This window comes from Hippopotamus amphibius, chromosome 11 (assembly GCF_030028045.1).
Source record: "Hippopotamus amphibius kiboko isolate mHipAmp2 chromosome 11, mHipAmp2.hap2, whole genome shotgun sequence".
Taxonomy (NCBI): domain Eukaryota; kingdom Metazoa; phylum Chordata; class Mammalia; order Artiodactyla; family Hippopotamidae; genus Hippopotamus; species Hippopotamus amphibius.
The window spans coordinates 44,962,378-44,985,619 of NC_080196.1; the positions used below are offsets into that span (position 1 = coordinate 44,962,378).

The window sequence follows — 23,242 nt, forward strand, 5'->3', positions numbered from 1 at the left end:
ATCTCAATAACCATTTTCATCAGACCAGGATGCTGCAAAATATAGGTACCAGCCACAAGTACATACAAATTTAGAGCAGTGAAATTGAAATCAGTTCATATATCCAAACATTTTTCCCACAATAGATACTTATTAAATGCTAGTCTGTGGTAATATTGATAAACCAAGAATATAGAAACCCTGTACAGAAAACCTGAATGATCTTATAGTGATGGAATTGGCCTGATTGTGGTGTTTACACAGAGCATTAGCTGCTTGCTTATAATTCAGCTCAGAGTGAAAAAGGAAATGATAATTGAAATCTTATTATTTCATCCTATCTCAACTGCAGCATCCTCCACCAACTCTTGAGTCATCACTCCAAGATATGATCCTCTTTCTCTCCCTCTCTCTCTCTTCTCTCTCTCTCCCTCCCTTACATTCCCAAAACATTTCTCAACATATAACAGACTTTCACTTTTTTATTCTTTATTATAGATTGTAAATGTCTTGAGCAAATGAGCTTTGACATTTCTTTCTTTTTTTCCTTAATATGATAAGCTTTCAGCATAGTGCCTGACACCTAGTAACTGATCAATAAATATATAATTTAATTTAAATTTTTAAACATATTTTTTAAATTATGTATTTTTAATCTCAATTATGTATTCATTCATAAAATATTTATTATTCAGTTAATATGTGTAGATATCATATAAACCCTGGAGGATGGAAATAAAGATGGGTTAGGACAGTCCCTGATCTTGGTTAGCTAAAAACATAGCAGAGTAAAATTGGCGTTTAGCCAGATTTTTCATTTAGCCTAGATTATTAAATATATATATATGTATACATATATGTGTACTATAAAAGAGATTGACATTTAGGCAGATTTATAGATTATTTCAAAATATATAATTACCAGTATAAAAGAAGTAATTGTATGAGGACGGCATTAATTCACATACATCCCATCCACACAAACCTGCATACGCTGGCCGAAAGGGGTGGGGGAGATGGTCTCTGTTCCAGCAGGGAAGCCTGATTTAAATAATGATGGCAACCCATGTGAGCTGTTATTTGATAAATGTGCACAACTGTATTGCAGTGTGTTGTTCAGAACAGAGGCAGTACTAAAGCTGTGTTCTGAACAGTGCTTCCAAGAATGCCCTGGCAGTTTTTAAGTCAACATTTTCATATCATGAAATAGATTATCTTTACCTTGCAAGAGGCATTTGTAAAAACTGAGGTGTGAGAAAGCTCATTTACTAAAACAAAATGAAACAACCACTTTTTTTTTAAAGAGAATACCCCAGGGGAAAAAGTGACTTTGGAAAGAATGGTAGGGTCAAGGAGGTTTTTATCCTGGAGATCCACATGAAGGACCTCAGAGGAAGATGAGACATTTTAGAAGTAGATGGTTTACTTCTGAAAGCTTACGTTAAGCAAGTAAGGTTTCTTACACTGAGGTTTTTTTCCTTATCTTCTTTCTATAAAGTTTATATAACTATGGGCTTACTGGAACTCTCTAGTAGAGCATGCATTCTCTATAAGGGATATAACCCCCAAGGGATGAAAATTGGCTCTTAAGGGTGGGCAAAAACCTCTCTCTTATGCATAAAGCACAGATATACATACAGTCCCTAAACAGATACACGATATATCTGTGGAATTAAAATTTCACGAGGCGGTAAGTGAATTAGGAAAAAACTGCCTAAAAAGACTTCTTAAAGGAGAAATAATGAAAAATTGTGGAGAAACACTTAAGGACAGGTACATTTCTGGGAGGAAATGGAAATTCACAAAACTGTCTTCAAGAGAAATGATGGATTATCTTATAAGTATTTTAAGTTACCAATCATCATCACAATGTAATGGAAAGACAAAATAAATGAGGATAAAATATTAAATGAAATTGAGCATTATTATTATGTTTAGTTACAGAAACCATAAATAATCAATATTTTTATTTCAATTTTTAAAAAAATCACGATCATTTGTAACAGCTCTCTTGAAATAATTTTTTTCAATGGCTTCTGAAAGACAATAGATATTGGTATGATACGTCTATACACCTTTCAGAAAACTTTAAAAGGTCATAAGTAAAGGAGCTTAATTAATTTTTAGTCATTTTTATTTATAGAAGAATCAGCACTGTCCTTAGATTTGGCTTCACAATCAAATACCACACAATGGTTCCGTCAGAAAGATACAACATTAACAGCTGAAAAAAGGAGCGACTGCATAGTGGCAACACGTATCTGCCAGGAATCTGAACATTGTGCTCTTTTGTATGAGAATTTTAAGAAAAGCTGTGGGAGGGAATCAGAGCAATGCAAGACCCTTGATGGAAGCTACCTGTGTGCAGCGTTAAGAGAAAGTCTGAAAGAAACAATCTTGTGGAATTGTCAATGCAATGACCCTTCAAAAGCAAAGTGCTTTGAAATTAGGAAAAGCTTGTTTGAGGACATCTGTATACAGGATGCTCAAATGATTCCAGTTCCAGCCCTCAGTGAAGACGATGAAGGTGAATTCAACCTAAACATTGTTTCAGGTCGGTATTCAAGGGAGGAATTCGGGAACCTTAAGTATAATCACAAATATGAGTTGACTACAGTATCTTTAATTTCTGATTCCAGCTCTGTCATTTATGCCTGTGTTTCTCCTAGACAATGAAAATTTAAAAATGTAATTCTATGACTATGTCTAAAAGGGACTATGGAGAAAGAGGTAAATGCTAAGAGGTTTTAGAATAATGTGGATTTTATTCATTCATTCATTCACTCATTGAACAAAGCTTATGAGACTCTGACAATGTGCTAAGTGCTACATCCGGTGCAGCAGGATTAAAACAATAACAACAACAACAAAACTGTCCTTCATTTAAGAAGCTTATTATTTTTAAGGGATTTAAAAAATAAAGGAAATAGATAATGAATAGATATTTCTTTGAGTACCTACCATGTCCTAGGCCATGTTCTAAGACCTGGGGAAAAAGCAGTAAACAAAGCAAGCAAAAATCACAAAAACCGTTGCTCTCCAGGACTTTACATTCTCAACCGAGGAGTGTTGGTTAGTTTCCCTGGAAACAGACTCGGAGACAGAGGTTTGCATACAGAATAGTATTGGACTGAGGGCTCAGGAACAAAATCTAGAAGTGAGAAAAACAAGATTAGGGGGAGAGGGAAATTGAAAAGCAAGACAATGACCATAGCAAACTTAGTTGATTCTACAAGATGCTTGGCCCTGGAATGGCCTTTTAGACATGTCACCCATTGAGACACGGGAGTTGCTCCTTTGAGCTCCTCACATGGACTAGCCCTTAGTTAGGACTGTCTCCTGAAAAAGTCTGTCCCCTTGGGTGTGGCAACTTCCTTTGGAGGAGGCAATGCTGGAAAACGACCAGCAGCTGGGGAAATGAATACGGGGATCACCAAGAGAGGGGTGTTAGTTGTAGGCTGTAGCATCCAGTAAGAGGACATTAACAGGATCAAAGATTTGAAGATGTGTATTTTAAACAGTATAAGTGCTACCAAAGGGGACACATGGTGGGGGGGAGGCAATAAATTAGGAGCTTGGCATTAATGTACACATATTACTATATATAAAATAAATAACCAACAAGGACCTGCTGTATAGCACAGGGAACTCTACTCAATATTCTGTAATGGCCTATATGGGAAAAGAACTTGGAATAGAATGAATATATATATATATATATATATATATATATATATATATATGTATGTATGACTGAATCACTTTGCTGTACACCTGCAACTAACACAACATTGTAAAAAATAAAGTTAAAAAAATTTAAAAAAATAAAAATAAACAGTGCTAAGGAGAAAAATAATACAGGTAGGGGAAAAAAGAAGTCTGAGTGGGTGGTTTGTAATTTTAATAGGATGGCCAGAAAGTTGCTCTGAAGAAATTAATGTTTGAGTAAACATGGAAGGAGGCAAGGGAATGAGTCATGCGGGTATTTAGGGAAAGAACACTTCAGGCAGCAGAAATACAAGTTCAAGGTGAGCTGGGGATAGTCTGGAAGGTTGAGGAAGAACAAAGAAGGCACTAGAGGTAGAGTTGAGAGAGCAGGGGGAGAGATGCAGGAGATGAGACCACAGATTAAACAGGGGCAGGATTATGAAGGGCTTTGTAGGTTATTTCAAAGCTTTTGGCTCTTAGTCTGTGATACAGGAAACCACTGAAGGACTTGAGCCAGGGAATGTCATGGTCTGATCTACGTCATTAACAGGCTAACTCTGGTTTTTGTGTTGACAATTGACTGAGAGAAGCAAAGGCCCAGGTAGGAAGACAGGTCAGGAAGCTTTTATAATGATGCAGCAGAAAGATGATGGGTGATGGACCAGTGTGGGCAGTTATCATATTCTCTATATGTTTTGATATCAATATCTTAATTAATAGCCAATGGCAAAAATTATATTTTATTTTATTTATTTATTTATTTAATAAATTTATTTATTTATTTATTCTCAGGCTGCGTTGGGTCTTTGTTGCTGTGCACAGGCTTTCTCTAGTTGCGGGGAGCAGGAGCTACTCTTAACTGCAGTGCGCGGGCTTCTCATTGCTGTGGTTTCTCTTGTTGAGGATCATGGGCTCTAGGCATGTGGGCTTCAGTAGTTGTGGCATGTAGGCTCAATAGTTATGGCTTGCAGGCTCTAGAGCGCAGGCTCAATAGTTGTAGCGCACGGGCTTAGTTGCTCCGAGGCATGTAGGATCTTCCCTGACCAGGGCTCGAACCCATGTGCCCTGCATTGGCAGGTGGATTCTCAACCACTGCACCACCAGGGAAGTCCCTGAATTTTTATTTTAAATGAAATGATAATGACTAATCCTATTCCTCTATTACTTTATGCATATGTCTGTTAGTGCTGCTAATTTATTTTCATCTTGTTTCTGTGTTTCTATTTCCTAATAGGTTTGACAACAGGGACTACAGATTTGTCTTCAATATGACACCTGGTGTATAGTGGGGACTCAACCAATGCTTCTTCTTCCTTCTTTTTTTTTCCAATAAAGTTGATCTTTAAAAGAAAGGACAATTAAATGAGATTTTTTTAAATGTCAATTTTTTTGAAGTATATAGTTGCTTTACAATGTCATGCCAATTTCTGCTGTACAGCAAAGTGATTCAGTTATACACATAGATACATTCTTTTTTAATATTCTTTTCCTTATGGTGTATCACAGGATATTGAATATGGTTCCCTGTGCTATACAGTAGGACTATGTTGTTTATCCATTCTAAATGTAATAGTTTGCGTCTACCAACTGCAAACTCCCACTGTCTGCCCCCCACCCATTGTCTAGTGGAGGCTTCGGCTCTCTCAACCAATGCTTCTTGCATGAAATGTTTTAGAATTAGATGGTCACCAAGCTCACTTCCATCAGTGAGAGTATTGAAGTCTATAATTACAATTCCTAAAAACTCTGGGAGGCTAAGATAGAGGTGGAAATAGCCTTTAAATTGCTTTTCAATCTAATTAAGACCTTACTGAGAAGAGTATTTTTGGTTCAGACAATATTCCTTCTGTTCTTTCTCCCAGACAGACTGTTTGTTTACTTCTGTGCACATGGCCTAGTCATTAGCATTTGTTTAAATCTTCCAGTAACTGAATACTCAGAGCAGAGCTGTTTAACTAACTTGAATGATATTTCAGAGGTTTATTTCTCTTCATCTGTACCTCACTAATTTTGTGTATCAAGGGTTAACTAAGGGTTACATGAGCTTATATATACTTTTGCTTGATTACTCATTCATAAAGGTAGTCCACATTCTCCTATTAAATTTAGAATATTGCTCACTAATAAAATAGTCTCCTTGTTTTCCTTCTAGATAACATGAGAGAAGATAATAAATTCAAGTGGAATCTAACGTCTCTTTCCTATCATGGTAATGTTTACAAATTGTCATTTTGATCTGCATTGGAAATACTGGACAGTATAATTTGAAATGTAGTTACTTGGCCTCTTAAAGTTATGCCACTACAAAATGAATTGTCTGGATTTTTAATCATTCTAATACTACGAAATGCAACAAAATCAAATCAACTATATTCCAATAACATTTAAAATACATAAATAAATAAAAATTTTAAGAAAACAAAAAAGGCAACAAAATCATTGCATTTCTTCCGCTCATGTGACAAGGCATCTCCTTTGCCCACCCATCATATTCACAGTTATGCTGAGGAATACTTTACAATTAAAACCAAAGACTAGGTCTTCATTGAATTTCATAGATATTTTGATCACTACATTAAACTGAGGGCTTTTTGTGTATATGTTTGTGTTGGGTGGGGGTGGCATTCACACACACCTGTGTTTTCCAGAATGTGAACATTTTTATATGTCGGAATAACTACATGGAGCCTTTAGTCGAACCCCCCACCCCCCACCCCCACCAAATAAAAAGTGCAACAGAACAAGAACCATTTTAATTCGAGCCACTGAATGCACCATTAGCTACATAGCTCAAGTACAATTTCTGAAGATTTATTGTTTACATTTGAGAAACTTGGACTCAAGAATTTTTTCCTGCAGCTCCGTTTTGGCCCTTCACACTTCCCATCACTTTTGGATCACAGCACGTATCCAGTGTAGGTGAAAGATGATTCAAATAATCCGCTCCTCAAGTCCCAGTAAGTTTATACTAACTCTAAAAAATAAAAAAGGAATGTTTGCCAAAAATAGCACATGGGGCCATCGTTCTATTTTGCTCACGGACTTCTCACAGTGTTTTGCAGATTCTGTATGTACAGCTTTTTGTTTACTTTTCCACGACCTGGGCATATCGTTGCTTTCAGGAGTCAGAGGGACATGGTCCTGTTTGGAAGTGGCAGAGGCGTGTGTGGGGGATGTGCTCTGTAACACACAGCTGGCCCTTTACCTGAAAGCTTGCTCAGCAAATGGAAACCTGTGTGATGTGAAGCACTGCCAAGGAGCCATCCAGTTCTTCTATCAAAACATGCCTTCTAACGTTGCCCAGATGTTGGTGTTCTGTGACTGTGCTCCCTCTGACGTACCTTGTCAGCAGTCCAGAGAAGCTCTTCACAGCAAACCCTGTGCAGTGAACAGAGTTCCAGCCCCGACTTGTCTCGATGTAATTCACAGCTGCCAAAATGATGAATTATGCAGGTGAGGAAAAACACACATACCTTACTTTCGGACTTTGGCACCTTATTTGTTATAGTCCAGTCCCAACACTTGATCTCATTACATGAGCTGGAGTTCCCACCATCATCCAGTATGATGTAAACAAAGCCAGACAACTCATGGTTTTGAATCCGTGGTACCTGTGTAGTATATCCTTTTTGAAATTCAAATGCAGAATATGTTTTTGGAATAAAAAAATTCAGCATGTCAGGACTGGGGGGTCATGAAATAGCATTATTAAAAGTTCGTATTCAAGTGAGACTCATGAATTGTTTAATAGACCTGGCTTGTATGTCAGTTTTATTATTGGTTTTTTTTGGAGTATGATTATGTAAGGCTGTTACACATCATAGAATTTTGACAAGGTGACTCTTCAAACTTCAAAATGAATCTTTTGTGTCTTAGGCTGAAGAAGAGGAAGGAGCCAGAGTTTGAATTTCCCCAGCACACATGTGCCACGGTGTCAGGAATGCACCCTTTTCCCCTCTTCTAACCTTGCGCCTTTGATTCTCAGGGCAGCAATGTTAGTCATGTACTTGTTTATTCAAAAATTAATTACCTAAATAAAATTTAAAAAAAAGTTAGTTACCAGGCATCTACTACTATTTTAGGCATCAGGGTACAAGATACAAAAATGCCCACCCTGTGGAGCATATTCCAGTAGGCGCAGAGAGATAATAAATAAAGAAAATGTATATTATGTTATAAGGTAGTGAGTGCTCTGGAGATACACACACAGACACACAGACACACACACACACACACTCGTGCAATAAAGGGGAATGCCAATGGGCAGAAAGAATGAAAGAATTGCAGTGCAAATGGGGTGGCCCCAGCAGAGACAGTTTACCAGAGCTGAAGTGAGAAAATGAGCTTCTCTCAGTAAATACCGGAAAGAAGAGATACCAGACAAAAGGACGAGCCGGTGCTGAGGAAGAAATGTGTGTGGCGTATTCTCGTGCAAGGAGGGTAGCGTGTACAAGGGGAAGAGGAATAGGAGATAGGATTTACTGCGAGAAAGCAGAGTAGTACTGGGGGATTTTGAACAGAGGTGTGAATGATGTGCTCACTTTTTAAAATTTCCACTCTGGCTGCTAGTTGAGACTAGACTTTACTTTTGCAGGTAATTCCTCCCGGGAACCATACATTGAATCCAACACCCTGGCTTTCTCTTTTCCTCACTGTGGTCTTGGTTAACATACTTCCTTATATATTCAAGGCGAATTGATCTCCTGTGTGGTGAGAAAGCCACAGTTAAGTGGGCCTCTTTGGACATGAGTCAGAAGATGGAGGAAAGAAGGAGAATATTGAATAAACTTGGTGAACCAAAACTATCTGTAACATTGATATTACCATGTTAAAGGAGCTTTATTTAACAACCAGCATTTCATTGTATAAGTTTGGGATGAAGTTTCTGCTTCTTGGGATAATTATCCCAAGATAATTCATATTAACTTGTTTGCCTCGTACCTTCTATCAGGGACTATTTTATTTAGTTGTATTTAAATGAATGCAACTCCATATGTAGCAAATTCCTTTAAAGGTCAAAATAAACGTTTAGTGTGGAGAAGGGGCTCAGTGTAATAGCTCAGGGCAAGATTTGTCACATTTGTCACCTTGCTTGAACCACTGGCAAATGAGATTTAATGACATCACTTCCCGAAGGGGCTGGTTCTTGGTGAACTGCTTTTCTTCGGCCTTTTAACTATCCTCACACCTTTATTGTCGGTCATTCCAACTTGCAAAGTAGCTCCAGATCTTGTAAACTTTTGTCAAAAAAAAGAGAGAACTGCTTCCCTATAACACACATTCTATAAAATAAAGAGTAAAGATCTCAGCAGAGTGCTAGATCATCCTTGACTGTTTTTTTTTTCCTTCAACTTACATAGAATGTCAAAGTTCTTAAGAAAGTTTTATTTGAGGATCTTGTCCTGCAAATGTTTATCAGTTATTTTAAGTTTTACTAGTGATTTCTGTTGAATGAATAATAACATTAACAATAAAAATATTTTTTACAATGCAATTAAAATTTTTCAAACTCATTTACATCTCAAAAATCCTTATTCAGTGTACTATTATATTTCATTGATTCAAAGATGCAAAATGGTTGCACATTTTAATATCCCTAACATGTTTGGAATGAGTCTTAAGCTCAATGACCAAAAAAAAAAAAAATTAAATTAAAACAATGACTAAACTGCCAACAACTGATTTTAGTTATAATAAAATATAATCTATGAAATGTGGTTAAAAAAATAAACGCTTGATTATACTATTTTTCTCATATCACAAATAAAATATTACTATTTATCATCTATCTTCACTAGCAGTGAAACCAAATAACATTTTAACCAGCCAGGGAGTCAGGGGACATTTTTTTTTTTAAGTAATCTGTGTAAAAATGCCAGATGTCTCCATGGATGGGTACTGAGATTTACCTGATTCCAGTGCCAGGGCCCCAGATATCTTGGAGTTATTTGTACTCAATTTTCTTAGGGTGATATATCTGAGTTTCCCTATCAAATACAATATTTTAATGTCAAGTGATGGGATCTACTGCTCTAGTTCTTGAGGAGCCCCATGATGGATTCTGAAACACACACTCTCACATGAACCTCACCTTGGCATCAACACCTTCTGAAACTGACTGATACAGAGTTGGTGATTTTCCTCCACAAGGACACCTGGGTTTCACAACCTTTCCAAAGTGCTTGCCTGGTGCAGGGCCTGGAACACGATATGCCCTCAAAAGGCTTCGTCTCGTTTCCCTCCACTTTTGAATATCTTGTACTTAGTTAATTTTTATGGTGTTTTAATATACAGATACATGTCTCTTCTTGTGTAATTTCTGTCTTTTATACATTAGTTCAGGGAGTAAGGGCTGCGTGTCTTGCCTTTCTTTTCACCATGTGCAAATAGTCTCGTAATGAATACTTTATAGAGGTGATGGAAATATTATACTATATTAGCAGTCAAGATGAAAAAAATTCTGTCATTTTCTCAAGCAGATTTTGCCTTAGGGAGATTTCCAGTGTTTATGTTAAATTATCATTAATGTAATTCAGATGGGGAAAAAAAAATCTCCAAATGAAAAACAACTTCTTCAGTGAGAATGTTAAGGCTTTATCACGGATCTCCCCTGCAGAAGCCCTCATACATGGGGCAAAGCAGAGCGATTAGATTTTAAAATACAACTTCTCTCCCTGTACCAGATTCCTCAACTCATGATTGGTCTTGAAACTCCTCTGTTTATTTGGAAAGGCCAAAGAAGGCGATATAAAGACTATTTTTAAATTAATTTGCCCAATACAGATATACACTGAGATTATATTTTGCCAATTATAAATGTTTAGGAATTTATAGGAAATTATAATACATTGTTTTTCATATGTATGAACTCCAGAAAGTAGTGAAAAAAAGTATTTGCTTAGAAGAAATTTTTTTACTTCTGTTTACTTTCTTTTATTTACTAAATAAATAAAAGAAATTTATTTACTTTTTAAAAGCAAAGCTCCACAATAGATATATTTAAGTGTCATGGAATATTCACAAAGTATGACTATATATTAGGTCACAAAGGCAACTATAATACATTCTGTGTGCTGAAATTACACAGACCGTATGCTCATACATTTTACAATACAACCAGAAGTTTACAGCAAAACTAAAAACAAAATAATCAACTCTATTTAAAAAAAAAGACTCTTTGAAATACTTAATAGTCCAAGTAATAAACCAGAATAAGAAATTGCAGAATATCAAGCAAATAAGGATAATGAGACAGCTGCACATCAACACATTTCAAGCATAAAACAAAATTCCTATAATATATTTTGCCATATTTAATTTTTTCAAATAATTTAGATAATGACTATACCAAAGTATTTTTATAATATTTTTATTTTTAATTAAATATCCTTCAGTTCATCATTTTTGCAAAGTTTCACAAGTACTTTTTTAAATGAAATAACTTTTATGAGATAAATCATGCAAATTAAACTTTGTAAAACTTACATTCAAGAAAGAATAAATGGCACCTGTCAACCTCATAAATGACAATCAATACTGCCACTGCTTACATCTAAATGACATATATAACCCTTAATTACATTAAAGGAACATATTTGTTCTTCTGGATTTAGAATTATATGCTCAAAAAATTTGTAGCATTTTATTCAATATAAATTTTAATATATATTAATTTTTACCATTGTGTTTAAAAGCTGATTCCTTTAAGATGGCTTAAAATACAAGATTATTGAAAATAGTGTGCTTTAGGGATTTAAGCAGAGTAGCATCATGAAAGCAAATCAACTCAGGACAAATGACATGTCCTCAGAGGGTTTTCATGCATGTTTAATGGTGACCTATTCAAGAAAGGGAAACAAATAATTATAGGTGATAAATGTTAAAAAGGAAGATTCATATCCTTGGTTCCACTGAGTAGATATCTTCTTCCTGTGAAAGTTTCAAATATGAAATTATTGCACATTATCCAGACTTTTATTCAAATCTAATACAAGACCAATGTATGTAGTCAGAAAAGTTATGAATAGAAATTGTTCTAATGGATTATCTCGACCATTAAATAAACACATGTTTTGCTTTAAATTAGCTCATGCTGCTGGAGAACCTCAGAGCATTTTGTTAACTCTAATTAGTCTGCTTAGAAATGTTGGAAAAGAATACAGTACCTCCCATCTTGTGGGAAAACTGTCCTGAAAAGTCAAGAGCTTTTTCTGAAGTCACTTGGTGAGAGACAATGGCCAAATGCTAGTCTCAAAACCACATTCTGCTTCAGAAATTATTGCTAATAAATCTCCCTAGTAGTTCTGGCTTCATATCATCACCCACTGAAATAAAATTAGTAATGCAGGGAGAGTATCCAGGGAATCCTAAACTTAACCTCTGTCTTTCATCACAAAAGGAAAATAATTCACAAGGTTTTTCTACTTTTTCTTCCACAGCCTCTATTGGGATGTTTGAATGTCCAAACTTAATTTTCAGCTACGTTTAGAAGCATCTAGAAGGCATTTTGCTTTCTGTCAATCTTTAGTTACTTGAGGCAACACTACATGTTAGTGTGAAATAATATTATTCAGACTAATTCCATTTCCTGACTCTTTCTAGGAGGCACTATAGAACATTCCAGGCAAAGTGTTGGCAGCGTGTGATGAGAAAATGCCACGAGGATGAGACCTGCATCAGTACCTTAAGCAAGCAAGACCTCACTTGCTCTGGAAGTGATGACTGCAAAGCAGCTTACATTGGTACCCTTGGGACAGTCCTTCAAGTGCAGTGCACCTGTAGGACCACCACCCAAAGTGAAGAATCCTTGTGCAAGATTTTCCAGTATATGCTTCAAAGAAGATCATGTTTCAGTAAGTTACCCAAATAAAATTTTATATATATATACATATATATATGCACATATATGTATATATTTCTTATTTTTGTCTATACAGCACACAGCAGTAATCCAGCACAGAAAATTTGTTCACAAAGACAACTCTATGTTTTTAATTTTAAAATCTATTTTCTGATTATGCTTTGCACTTTTGCTATTTTACTCTTCTAGCTGCAAGTGATACATGTTTTTCATTTATATGACTGGTCACTCCTAGGTATCATTTATTGATTTCAATATCAACAGCCTAAAAGATTTATCCTATCAGATAACGGAATGTAGCAGGTATCTATTGGAAGTAACAAACCAGCCCAGATTTGGGTGGCTTGAAATAATTATTTATTTGTTCACAGTTCTTCTCATTGGGCTTGGCTTATTTGGGTGGTTCTTCTGATGGTCTTGCTTGGGGTCTCTCATGAAGGTGGAGTCATCTGGTGGCGATACAGAGGCTGATCTGTTCAGGTGGTGTTTAGCAAGTGCTGTTGGCTGGGATGGCGTGGTCCTCTTCCATGTGGCCTCTTCAGCAGTAGACCTGGATCTTTCATGGTGATGGCAGCATCCCTAGCAGCTAATCCCCAATGAACAATACTTACTGAGCATCTGCTTCTGCTATATTTGCTCTGCATGTCCCCACTGGACAAAGCAAGTCACATGGCCAAGCTCACAGTCATGGTGAGAAGGATGTGTGTATTCAAAGTTGGATTCATCAGGGGGTAGTTAACAAGCTACTATATGGCTATCCCAACCTAAGGAAAACATATTTACCCTTGGATTTAGTTATCTCCCCTTGGTCTTTAATATGTCTGCTGATCTACCTGTAATGATGGAATGGAAAACACATTTTCTAAAGTTATTATTTACTCTGTTTTAGGGATAAGAAAACTGATATTTAGGAATTTAACCAGTTTGCCTACAGTCTCAAAGGGTACAATGGTTGAAAGGGATTTGGCTATGAGTCTTCTAGGGAAAAAACCTAACGATGTGATCACACACTAGCTTAAAACCTCTCCATCATCCACCTTCAGGGTTAATCCATGCAACCATATGAGTCCCAAAGCATCCCTGGCCCCCAGGCCCCTAGTTGTAACCACCAAACCACAAGCACCATTGCCAGGAGGGAATAATAGACATTCACCATTTCATTGCAAACAATCTTCATATTTATGCAAATTTTGACAGATACAGATCTGTATATTCCTTTATAGATATTTATATTGATCTAACTATAAACAGATACACATATTTTTTATTTTGTTCTATTTTTCTTTAAAGATACTAAAGAGATACACATTAGCCAATATGATCAAAATTGTGATTTGTTATGCATTAGGTAATAGACATATGACTCAGAGTGTATGGTTTTTATTCCAATAGAGCTCTCTGTGGAATTTCTACAATTTCTATAATTAGCACTACAGACATAGTTCAATTGAAATCATGACACAAAGAGGAAAATCACGATATATATCTTGTCATCTATTTCTAAATATTCTTCCTTTGTGATTAATATTAGGTGGCTAATTCTTTGGAACTAAAGGTATTTATAATGAATGGCTCATAATATTACAAAAGGAAATACCAAATAAAATAACTTAAACCAATAGCAATATATACAATTACACTATCATGATTATTTATAAGTGGTTTCTCCATATTAAATGGTGTCCAGAAAAAAACTGTAGTTTCTACAAGTTAGGGATAACGAGTTCCTTGGGCATAAGTTCCCTAAGAATGCCAGTGCAAGCAACCTAATTCTACTTCCAAGCCTGGTTTTCTCCCATGTGTTTTTAATTATTGTTATGTTTGATTTCATTGTATTTGGCTACTGTACAGAGCAAAAATACATATATATTCATGATGAGACTAGAAATGGACACAAAATCCATAAACATTGACATACTCTATAATGTTTTAGAAAAATAAAACAATGATTTCACTTTTCTTCACTCACTTTGGAAGACTAAACTTGACGAGGTTTTCTTCTCAAACATTACCTACTAAAAGTAAGAATTTTAAGTGACAGGTTTATAGAACTAAAGCAACCTTAAAGGCCTTCCGTTAGGGTTCTGAGTACTTGAATTAATAGGAAACGTTTCAAACAAAATACAAATTAAATCCTTAGCCTGGCTAGTTTCAGCAAACCCTCATTCCCTGCCCCATGTACTTGGGAAGTGGCAGCACGTGGAGATTTTGAATGAACTCGCTCTAACCACTGCCTCGGACTTTTCACACCAGTCCAGCATGCTCACACGTTATCCAAATACATTTGTAACTAACACATCATTGTTAATCAACTGTATTCCAATATAAAATAAAAATAAAAAATAAATATTAGTACAGACATTTTATCAACCTTTCCAAAAAAAAAAAAAAGCCAAACCAGCTCTCATTGCAGCTGGTTTCCAAAGCCCTTCAGCTTCAGCTCGTTTTACCTGAAAGGGGCAGAATTGCAAAGAACAGAGAGAACAGTCGGGGAAAATTTTCCGTTTGTCACATTTGTTTGGATTCGAGTCGTTTTCCAAACTCACTTGACCTCAGACCACAGTAAGCAATGCATTTTACACTAGATTTTTACGTGCAGTGTCTTCTGTTTTTTAAAAATTATTATGCTGTTCCATTCTATGTTTTCAATGCTGACTACCTACTAAATTGACTTCAAGACTTTGTAATGAAGTTTGAAAAACACTTGCTTGAAACAAATGCATCTGGAAGTCATCTACCTTGATGTATCCAAGTCAGAGTCTTATGATAATTATAAATAATAAGAGAGTTGCTAGAATGAGTGCTTATTTGTGGTCACATTTTTCACCTAACCTTAATCATTCCATGAGCTGGACACTATTATTTCTGCAGTTTCACATGGGAGATGAAGGGAGCTGAGAGGTGACCTGGGTCTCTCGGCTTCCATGTGTCGGATGCCGTGGATGCGGGACCCCAGCCCTGACTGGCTGGCCCTTGGTGTTCACCTGCCTGTAAAACCATGAGGACAACAAGCTTGTGTCCGTTCAGGATGCTCCAGAGCCCTCTCAGGCAGAACCTCTTCATTCTGGTCTCAGATCTAAGCTTTGAAAACATGCTGAAGGGTGCACCTTGGTTCCTGCCTGAAGGACCACAGTTGGGCAATGAGCACCCTGAAGGCTCTGGGTACTAGGCAACCAACTTGCACTCACCTGCACACCTCTGCATTGAGACTCGCTTCTCTCTGGCATCTTACAAGCCAGAGCAAATTGGTGGCAGTTAGAGCTGAGAGAGGGATGAGAGAAATGGAAGAGAATAAAATTGGTTAAGACAGAGAGGACCACAGAAATGGGAAGAATTAAGAGATCACTGTTGCCTTTCCCTGCTACACTGAAAAATTCAGTCCACAGATGTGTTTGTACTGCACGCTGACGGAAATATTCTTTTTTCTCGCTGTGCAAAGTTGTCTTTTTATGCCAACTATAGACAAATCTCTCAGAGAGATTCAGAAATAACCCCATTCTGCCCCTGAAGGCTCAGCTTCTTCTTTTTGAAGAATTATTTAAAAAAAAAATACATAAAAAGAGACTACCTGTTTCTATTAAATCCTATAGGGCAGTGGTCCCCCAAATTTTTGGCACCAGGGACGGGTTGTGTGGAAGACAATTTTTCCACGGATAACGGGGGGAGGGGTGGGGATAAGGGATGGTTCAGGTGGTGATGCGAGCAACGCGGAGCAGCAGATGAAACTCTGCTCAGTCACCCACCACTCACCTCCTGCTGTGTGGCCCGATTCCTAGCAGACCCTGGACCAGTACTGGTCCTCGGCCAGGGGGTTGGAGACCCTGGCTATAGGCAATAGAAAGCATTATATTTGGGATACAAGCTTAAACAAAATTTAAAGAATATAAAAACAAAAATAAGTTAAATTCTTCCCCCAATCCCATTCCCTAGAGAGAGCCAACATTTACAAGGTTGGTGTATATTCTTTCCAACCTTTTTTTTTTTTTTTGCTGGTAATATATATGTACCTTGGACATTTTATAGACACTTAAACAGTGCCTCCCTCTCCCTGACACACATCCACAAATATTTTTTAATGCAATCAAACTATCCATTCTGCTCTACAGCTCCCTTTTTAATTTAAAAATATATGATGAAGGCAGAAATAGAGACACAGATGTAGAGAACAAACATATGGACACCAAGTGGGGAAAGCGGGGAGGGCTGGGGGGGAATGAACTGGGAGACTGGGATACCAAATTGTACACTCTAAATATATGCAGTTTATTGTATGTTAACTGTATCTCAATAAAAGTTCTTAAAAAAAAAGACCCAAGGCAGCCCAAAAGTTAAATATATATATAACTATATATAAATATATATAAATAATATATATAAATATATATATATAAGTATATATATATATGATGGACCCATTTGCAAGTTTGCACACATATGACAGCTTTATTCTTTTTAAAGGCTGCGTAGTAGCCTACATTTAGAGGACCAGCCTCTTCCCAACGTGTGGCTCTGCGTCAGGATGCACTTCAAAGCCCTCTCCACTCAGCTGGAAAGCAGGGTAAGACAGAATGCGGAAGGTCACATAGTCATAGAGGGGGATTTTATGGTTTGGTAGTGAAGGCTGACCCTCATCCCGCTGACCATGAGGCAGCCACATGGCCACAGCTGTCTGCAGTAAAGGTGGGAAACTGTAGTACAGCTTTGAGCCAGAAGAGAAGGCAACTGTGGGTATTAGTTGACCAGTAAGATTCTGCCACAATTCACCCCATGTCTATCTCACTCTTCTGTCTATACAGAGAACATACTTACCCTTTCCCCAAGGGAGATGACCCCATGGTTCCCAAATGGTCGTCCAGCGACAGTCACTAGCTCAGACCAGGATCTCGGGTGATGTGCAATCTGGATGATGTAGCACCACAGAGTGGACAGGCTGCCCATGAACCAGAAAGAACAGTTATTCCCTATCTTCCCTCCAACAGAAATAACAAACACACACGCGCGCACACGCATACACACATGCTGTGTGTACATTAACAGGGACAGCATAATAAAGACTCCCATTCAAAATAAGGCAAAAATGGAGTGTGCTGGCAGCCAGTAATGAGATCCTACCTGGTAGGCATTTGAAGCCTCTCTGACAAATATCTGAGAAGGACCACCCGTAAGGTTCCCATCTTGCCCTCTGGAAGCTGCCTCCCTATCCACTATCTTCCACAGCCATATCTGCAGTAGGTTGGAGGCAGGGGGGCGGAAGGGAGGATGCTTTCCTTCTGGAACAGGAGCTCTCCTAGACCATATCCTGCTCATGAGGTTTGAGAGACTGTGAGTTGCTTTAACACTCAGCAGTCAGGGACTCTTTGCGAGCCGACTGGTGGCTTCCTTGGCAACATAATCTCTTAAAAATGTGTTAGGTTTGCAATCTATTTGCTTTCAGTCAGTTCGATGTGCCAGGATCCACAATAAAAAAAGTGTTTTCTTGACTTAGTTCCCAAGTCTGCCTGTTGCCTTGCTGCCTCAACCCCATCCCTCTCTCTCTAATGCAATGATTGAAGCTACTCTAAACGACGGACTTGAGTGAAAATGTATTTCCCTTAATCTGATTTTTGCTGCATAGTTGCGTCAGTCTGTTTAACTGGGCCTTTTATGGCTGGAGAATCTTGTTTAGTCATATCTCTTACTATTTGGGACCTAAGATAGTCAGCTTTCACGTCGTAGGGCCCTCATTTTCATCTCTCTGATCTCGGCTTGAGAACCAGCCAGTTTCTACCTGAGTTCATATCTTTATTGTAAAACTCTGCACAACGTGGTCAAGAGGAATCACCTCACCCTGTCACTCCAGCTCTTTCAACCGTTCCTGTTCCTTTTGCAACCTTCCAAGGTGCTTTGAGAAATGCATGTCCTGTCCTTCTGTCTTCATGACAGGAAAGACATTTATCGTTTGGATTCTGTGTTCCACTTCTCATAGGTGGCCTCATGAACCTTGATTCCGTGGAAACTGTGTATAGCACATCCATAAATGCCGAGTGGAGCCTAATGTCCACCTCATGCTGCAGGGGCAGGAAAGCGCTGGGGAGGGAAGAAGGAGGTGTCTGGGGCCAGGCCCAAGGGGAAGCACCGTCAGGTTGCATCTGCACAAAGATAAACTAGGCATTGGAGGAAGCATTTGATGGTAAGGAGCAAAGACAAATCCATACCCAGAACAGGTATAAATTCCAGCAGGAGAGCATTGCTGCCTGCTTCAGGGTGGAGGGGTTATGGTATGATCCATCTGCCACCCAACTGCCAAACTATGGGCTCCGTACAGGCCTCTGCTATTGCTGGGCCGTTTGGCATTCAGCACTGGCAGAACTTTGATGGATGGGCCTGAGGGAGACGGAGTCCAGTCTGTGGGGCCATGCCTGGCTGCCACCCTTGCCACTCTGTGCTCAGGGCACAGGCATTGTGTGGCTGAAGAGGGCGTGGCTGGCCTCCTCTGGGGCCAGTCACCAGTTGACCTGGTTGTTGAGGGCCTACTCCGTGGTGAGTACTCTCTGATCTGCCTACGTTGTGCTACTACCACAGGTCTTTCCATATGCCTCTTCCCCTCATTCCCTTTTCTACAGTCTCTCAAGGATGCTCTTTCCATCTCTCTGATCAAGCAATCTACCACTGCCCACCAGTCTTAACTTCTATCCATGTCTGTCTCTGCAAAGCGGGCAGTCAGGAGCACTGCTTATGCTCTGCCTTGGGGAGGATGTCCCCTCACCACTGGTCTCTCAGGCCACCTCTAGGTGGGTCTGTGGTGTGACAGCTGTCCATTTAGTTTGCAATGATATCCTGCACTCACCTTCTGGGAACCAATGACTTACTGAATCTCTTAATACCCAGCAGTTAGGAGCTATATTTCAAATGGCAAATGGGCTCTTCCTACCGATGGCAGAACCTTGCTCCAGAATCCAAGCGCTCTGTGCTGTACCTTTATTAGGTCTTGCCAGAGAGGCCATAAGCATCCAGAGAGCTTGAATGAGATGAAGTATATAAACTGCCTGTTATATAGCAAATATTTTAATTGCCCTGCCTTTAGATTCCATTGTTTTTGGCAATGGATTCAGGACTGGACCATTGGGTTTCTTTTTCTGATGTTTCACAAAGACTAGGAGTTTTTATATTAATGTTTCATTAAAGACAGCTGGTTTCCCAACTCTGTTAGGAATAATCTTTCCATTATTAATGAAGAATCTAATGGTCACAAAGACAACCCCAAAGTACTGAGACGATGGACATGGAATTCTTGGCCCTCAAATCTGTTCATCCCTCAGAAATATCTAGAGGTTTCTTTAAAATATAGTTATTTGACCCTAACCTCAATTATTCTAATTCAGTAGGCCTGAGGTAGACCTCAGAAATCTGTATTTTTTTTTTTTTTAAAGCATCCATGTGGTTCTGATTTTCAACTAAGTTTGGGAACCACTGCTGTAATCCACATGTGGGAAAAACCCAGTCATTGGCCTGAGAACCCAGAACCTCTTTTAGCTCACACCTTCCAGGGAATGAGAAACTTCTGTGCACAGAAAGGCAGGACTAATACCATGCAGGTCTTAAGGTGGCCTGCTTCACCCCAGTGCCTAAAAACACAGTTGGTACACATTAGCTACTCAATAGTGAGTGAGTAGATGGATGGATGAATGAATGAATGAACCAGTGTCTACTCTATCTCTGTGGCAGCACTGTCTTCTGAATACCTTTGTTTTTTCCCCCTTATTAGAACTCCCATCATAATATAGCTTTCCTATTAAGAGCCTCACTCATTCGTGTTTCCACTTAAGCTGGATTTTCAATTCAAATATTTGAGCAAAGGGATCAGGAATTAACAAGACCAGGCTGCTACTGCCCACTTTAATAAAATCATTTCAGGCTCCTTAAATTTTCCAACACTTTTCCTCTTTACAGTTCTAGTTTCAAAAAGTCTGAATAGTAGGAAATTATTTTACAGTTGATCCTTGGGTGGTGTCAATACTGAAATAGGCCATTGGTTCTAACACATTTTTTGTTCTTAAATGTGTGTCATCCCCCTAATGAACTCTAGCACACAGGGAGCCCTGTCTGTTAGTAACAAGGATGAAAGGAGACTGTCCCCAATAGATTTAGTAAACTATCTGGCTTTTGTGAAATATTCATATAAAAACTCCTAAACATGTGTATAGTCTTCTGAGAAACTTGAGAAAAGAGCCCTTCTGATTACTAGGTATTTCTACAACTTAATTTCTTTATGTAGCCACTTCTCACCCATCTGTCTATTGAGGCCTCATCTTAGATATCAACATTGCTAGTAAGACTGTCTTATTCATCTTGTTTTTCTTCATTCGATGGATAGATTGCTTATTTGGCTGTGTTTCATCTTGCTTTGCAGTGTTTCATCAGTCTATTCCCAGTGAAGGTCTTGATCTAAAAATAAGATACCATTAATGAACATTTTTATAGACGGTCCTTTAAACACACCCATTGAGGTACAGAGGGGCTTAATACATAGTTCTATGTATTTTCTCTAAACCGCATACCATTTTGCACTTACTTTCAGCAAAGTAATTTAAAGAGTGTGCAAAGTGGAATAATAGAGGCTCAAACTCACTTTTATAAATTCTTGTTTTAATTTTTATTGTCATTTGATCACTGGCTGTCTGCAAAAGTAAGGTTACAGACTATAAATAAAACAGCGAGCGAAGTGAATTGTGAAAGACATTTCCATTGCAAAAAAATCTCTCCCTCCCTCCCTCTCTCTCTCTCTCCCTCTTCCTCTCTCTCATATGCTCACACATCTGCACACACAACCACACACACACACAGACGCACACACATACACACACACACACATACACACACTGCCTTCTCTTATAGCCAATTCATATAGGTTGGTATTCCAGGAGCTTTATGTTAAGTTTTGGCTTTAAATAAATCACTTTATGTAGCCAAAACCACTGACTTTTTCTTGGTTCCTACACAAAACTCTAATTCAAGTCCAGTTTCCTTCAAATTCAGTCCAGGTGCTAAAAAAGTCTCTTGGTTTTCCAAGGAACATTCAACATAATTTCTCTACTCTGTATTCATATTTATAACATAGCCTCCAAATTGTCCAGTATTTTGTATTTTCTGGATTAAAGTGGCTCCATGGTGAATTTGTAGTCCATCCAATTTGTAGACATTCACTTATAAGTGTATGTTTTCCCTCTTAAAAATTATTCCTTTAGGATCTAGCTTTTCATTTTTCGCAAACTCTTTCGAACTCTTTAAAGAACAGGTATATGTGTTATAAGTTAGCAACATAAAGAATAATAAAAACAAAATAAACCATTTCTTTAGAATGACTTTATTTACCACCCAATGTAAAAAATTCACATCCATGGTAAACTCTGTATCTTTAGGCTTTTATGCTACTTAGAATTCTAGATATTTCTTTGGGTTTGGGCCTCAGGGATAAATTAATGTATTAAAAATTTATTAACTTTCAAACCTAAAATACACACAGGGCTTCTTTCACCTTCCTTCTTCTTCAGCCCCAACCTTGATTTTTTGGTCAAAAACCATGATCGGCATCAACGATTCTAGCAACCAATTGCCATGTTTGAAAGTGTTAATAGACCTGATTCCAGAGCCTAGCCTTAGAGAGGCAACATGGCACCAGTGTGCTGGGTCTGAATACATTCTCCATCATTTACAGGATAAGCAACTGTGGAAAAGTTACTTTCTTTTGGCCTCAACTTCTTGTCTTTGAAATGGAAAATCAATGCTAACCCAGAATGTTGGTGCAAAGGTTATATCAGTGAATTTATGTAAAGAAATATCCAGAACAATAGTAAAATTCAGGAAATATTAACTCTTACTATAGACTTTGAGGAATTTGGAAAATCACACAAATCAATAATTTTTGCACAATCATTATGACATCACACAGATGATGTGGGAGACAGACTAATTTCCAGAAGTTCTAAGGTGTCCTATTTTCTCAGGGTAAGTGACTTCTTAAATATATGTTTGAATGATTTTAGGCCAGACGAAGCCGGACATTTGGCCTCAGACTTTAACGTGTATAAGAATCACATAGTTTCTAGTTAAAATGCAGATTCTGATTCAGTAGTTCTGGCTGAAGGCCAGAGATTGGCATTTCTAACAGGCTTCTAGATGATGCTAATACTGCTAGTTCAGGGGTCGCACTTTGAATAGTGCGGACCTAGACAATCTCTCAAGGACCTTTATGGGAAAAAAAAGTCTAATTTAACAAATATCAAATATCAAATCTCATAACCTGTCTGCTACTGAGAAGCAGATCAACCTAATCAGCCTGGTGTATTGTGTCAGTCTAGTACTCAGTAGGCATCATAGTGTCATGAAACACTCCAAGCAGATGTCCTTATCATTTCCTAAAACTTTTATTGACATAATGGCTTACAGCAGTGGTTCTCAAACTTTAACTGCAAGAGAACCACCTACAGTGCTTGTTAAACACAGATTGTTGGGTTCCCACCCCAGAGTTTCTGATTAAGTAGTTCTGAGATGAAATTAAGGCATCAGGTGTTGCAGATCCAGCTTGTCTGGGTACCACATGTCAAGAATGTCAACCAAGAAATGAAGAAGGCTGCAAGTAACAAAAAAAGTTTGCAATCTTAAGTGTTGCGATCTTAAGTGTTGCAATTTTGGAGGCACTGATCCATGTAGCAACTC

At 38.0% G+C, this 23,242-nt stretch overlaps 1 protein-coding gene across 1 annotated transcript in view; it reads left to right on the top strand.

Annotated features, from left to right (window-relative positions):
• The window catches only part of GFRAL (GDNF family receptor alpha like), a 57,783-nt gene that overhangs the window by 12,862 nt on the left and 21,679 nt on the right, over positions 1-23,242 (top strand). Inside the window, 3 exon segments of the mRNA XM_057698198.1 lie at positions 5,840-5,896; positions 6,810-7,140; positions 12,289-12,539. Of these exon segments, the coding sequence (XP_057554181.1) occupies positions 5,840-5,896; positions 6,810-7,140; positions 12,289-12,539 (639 nt within the window).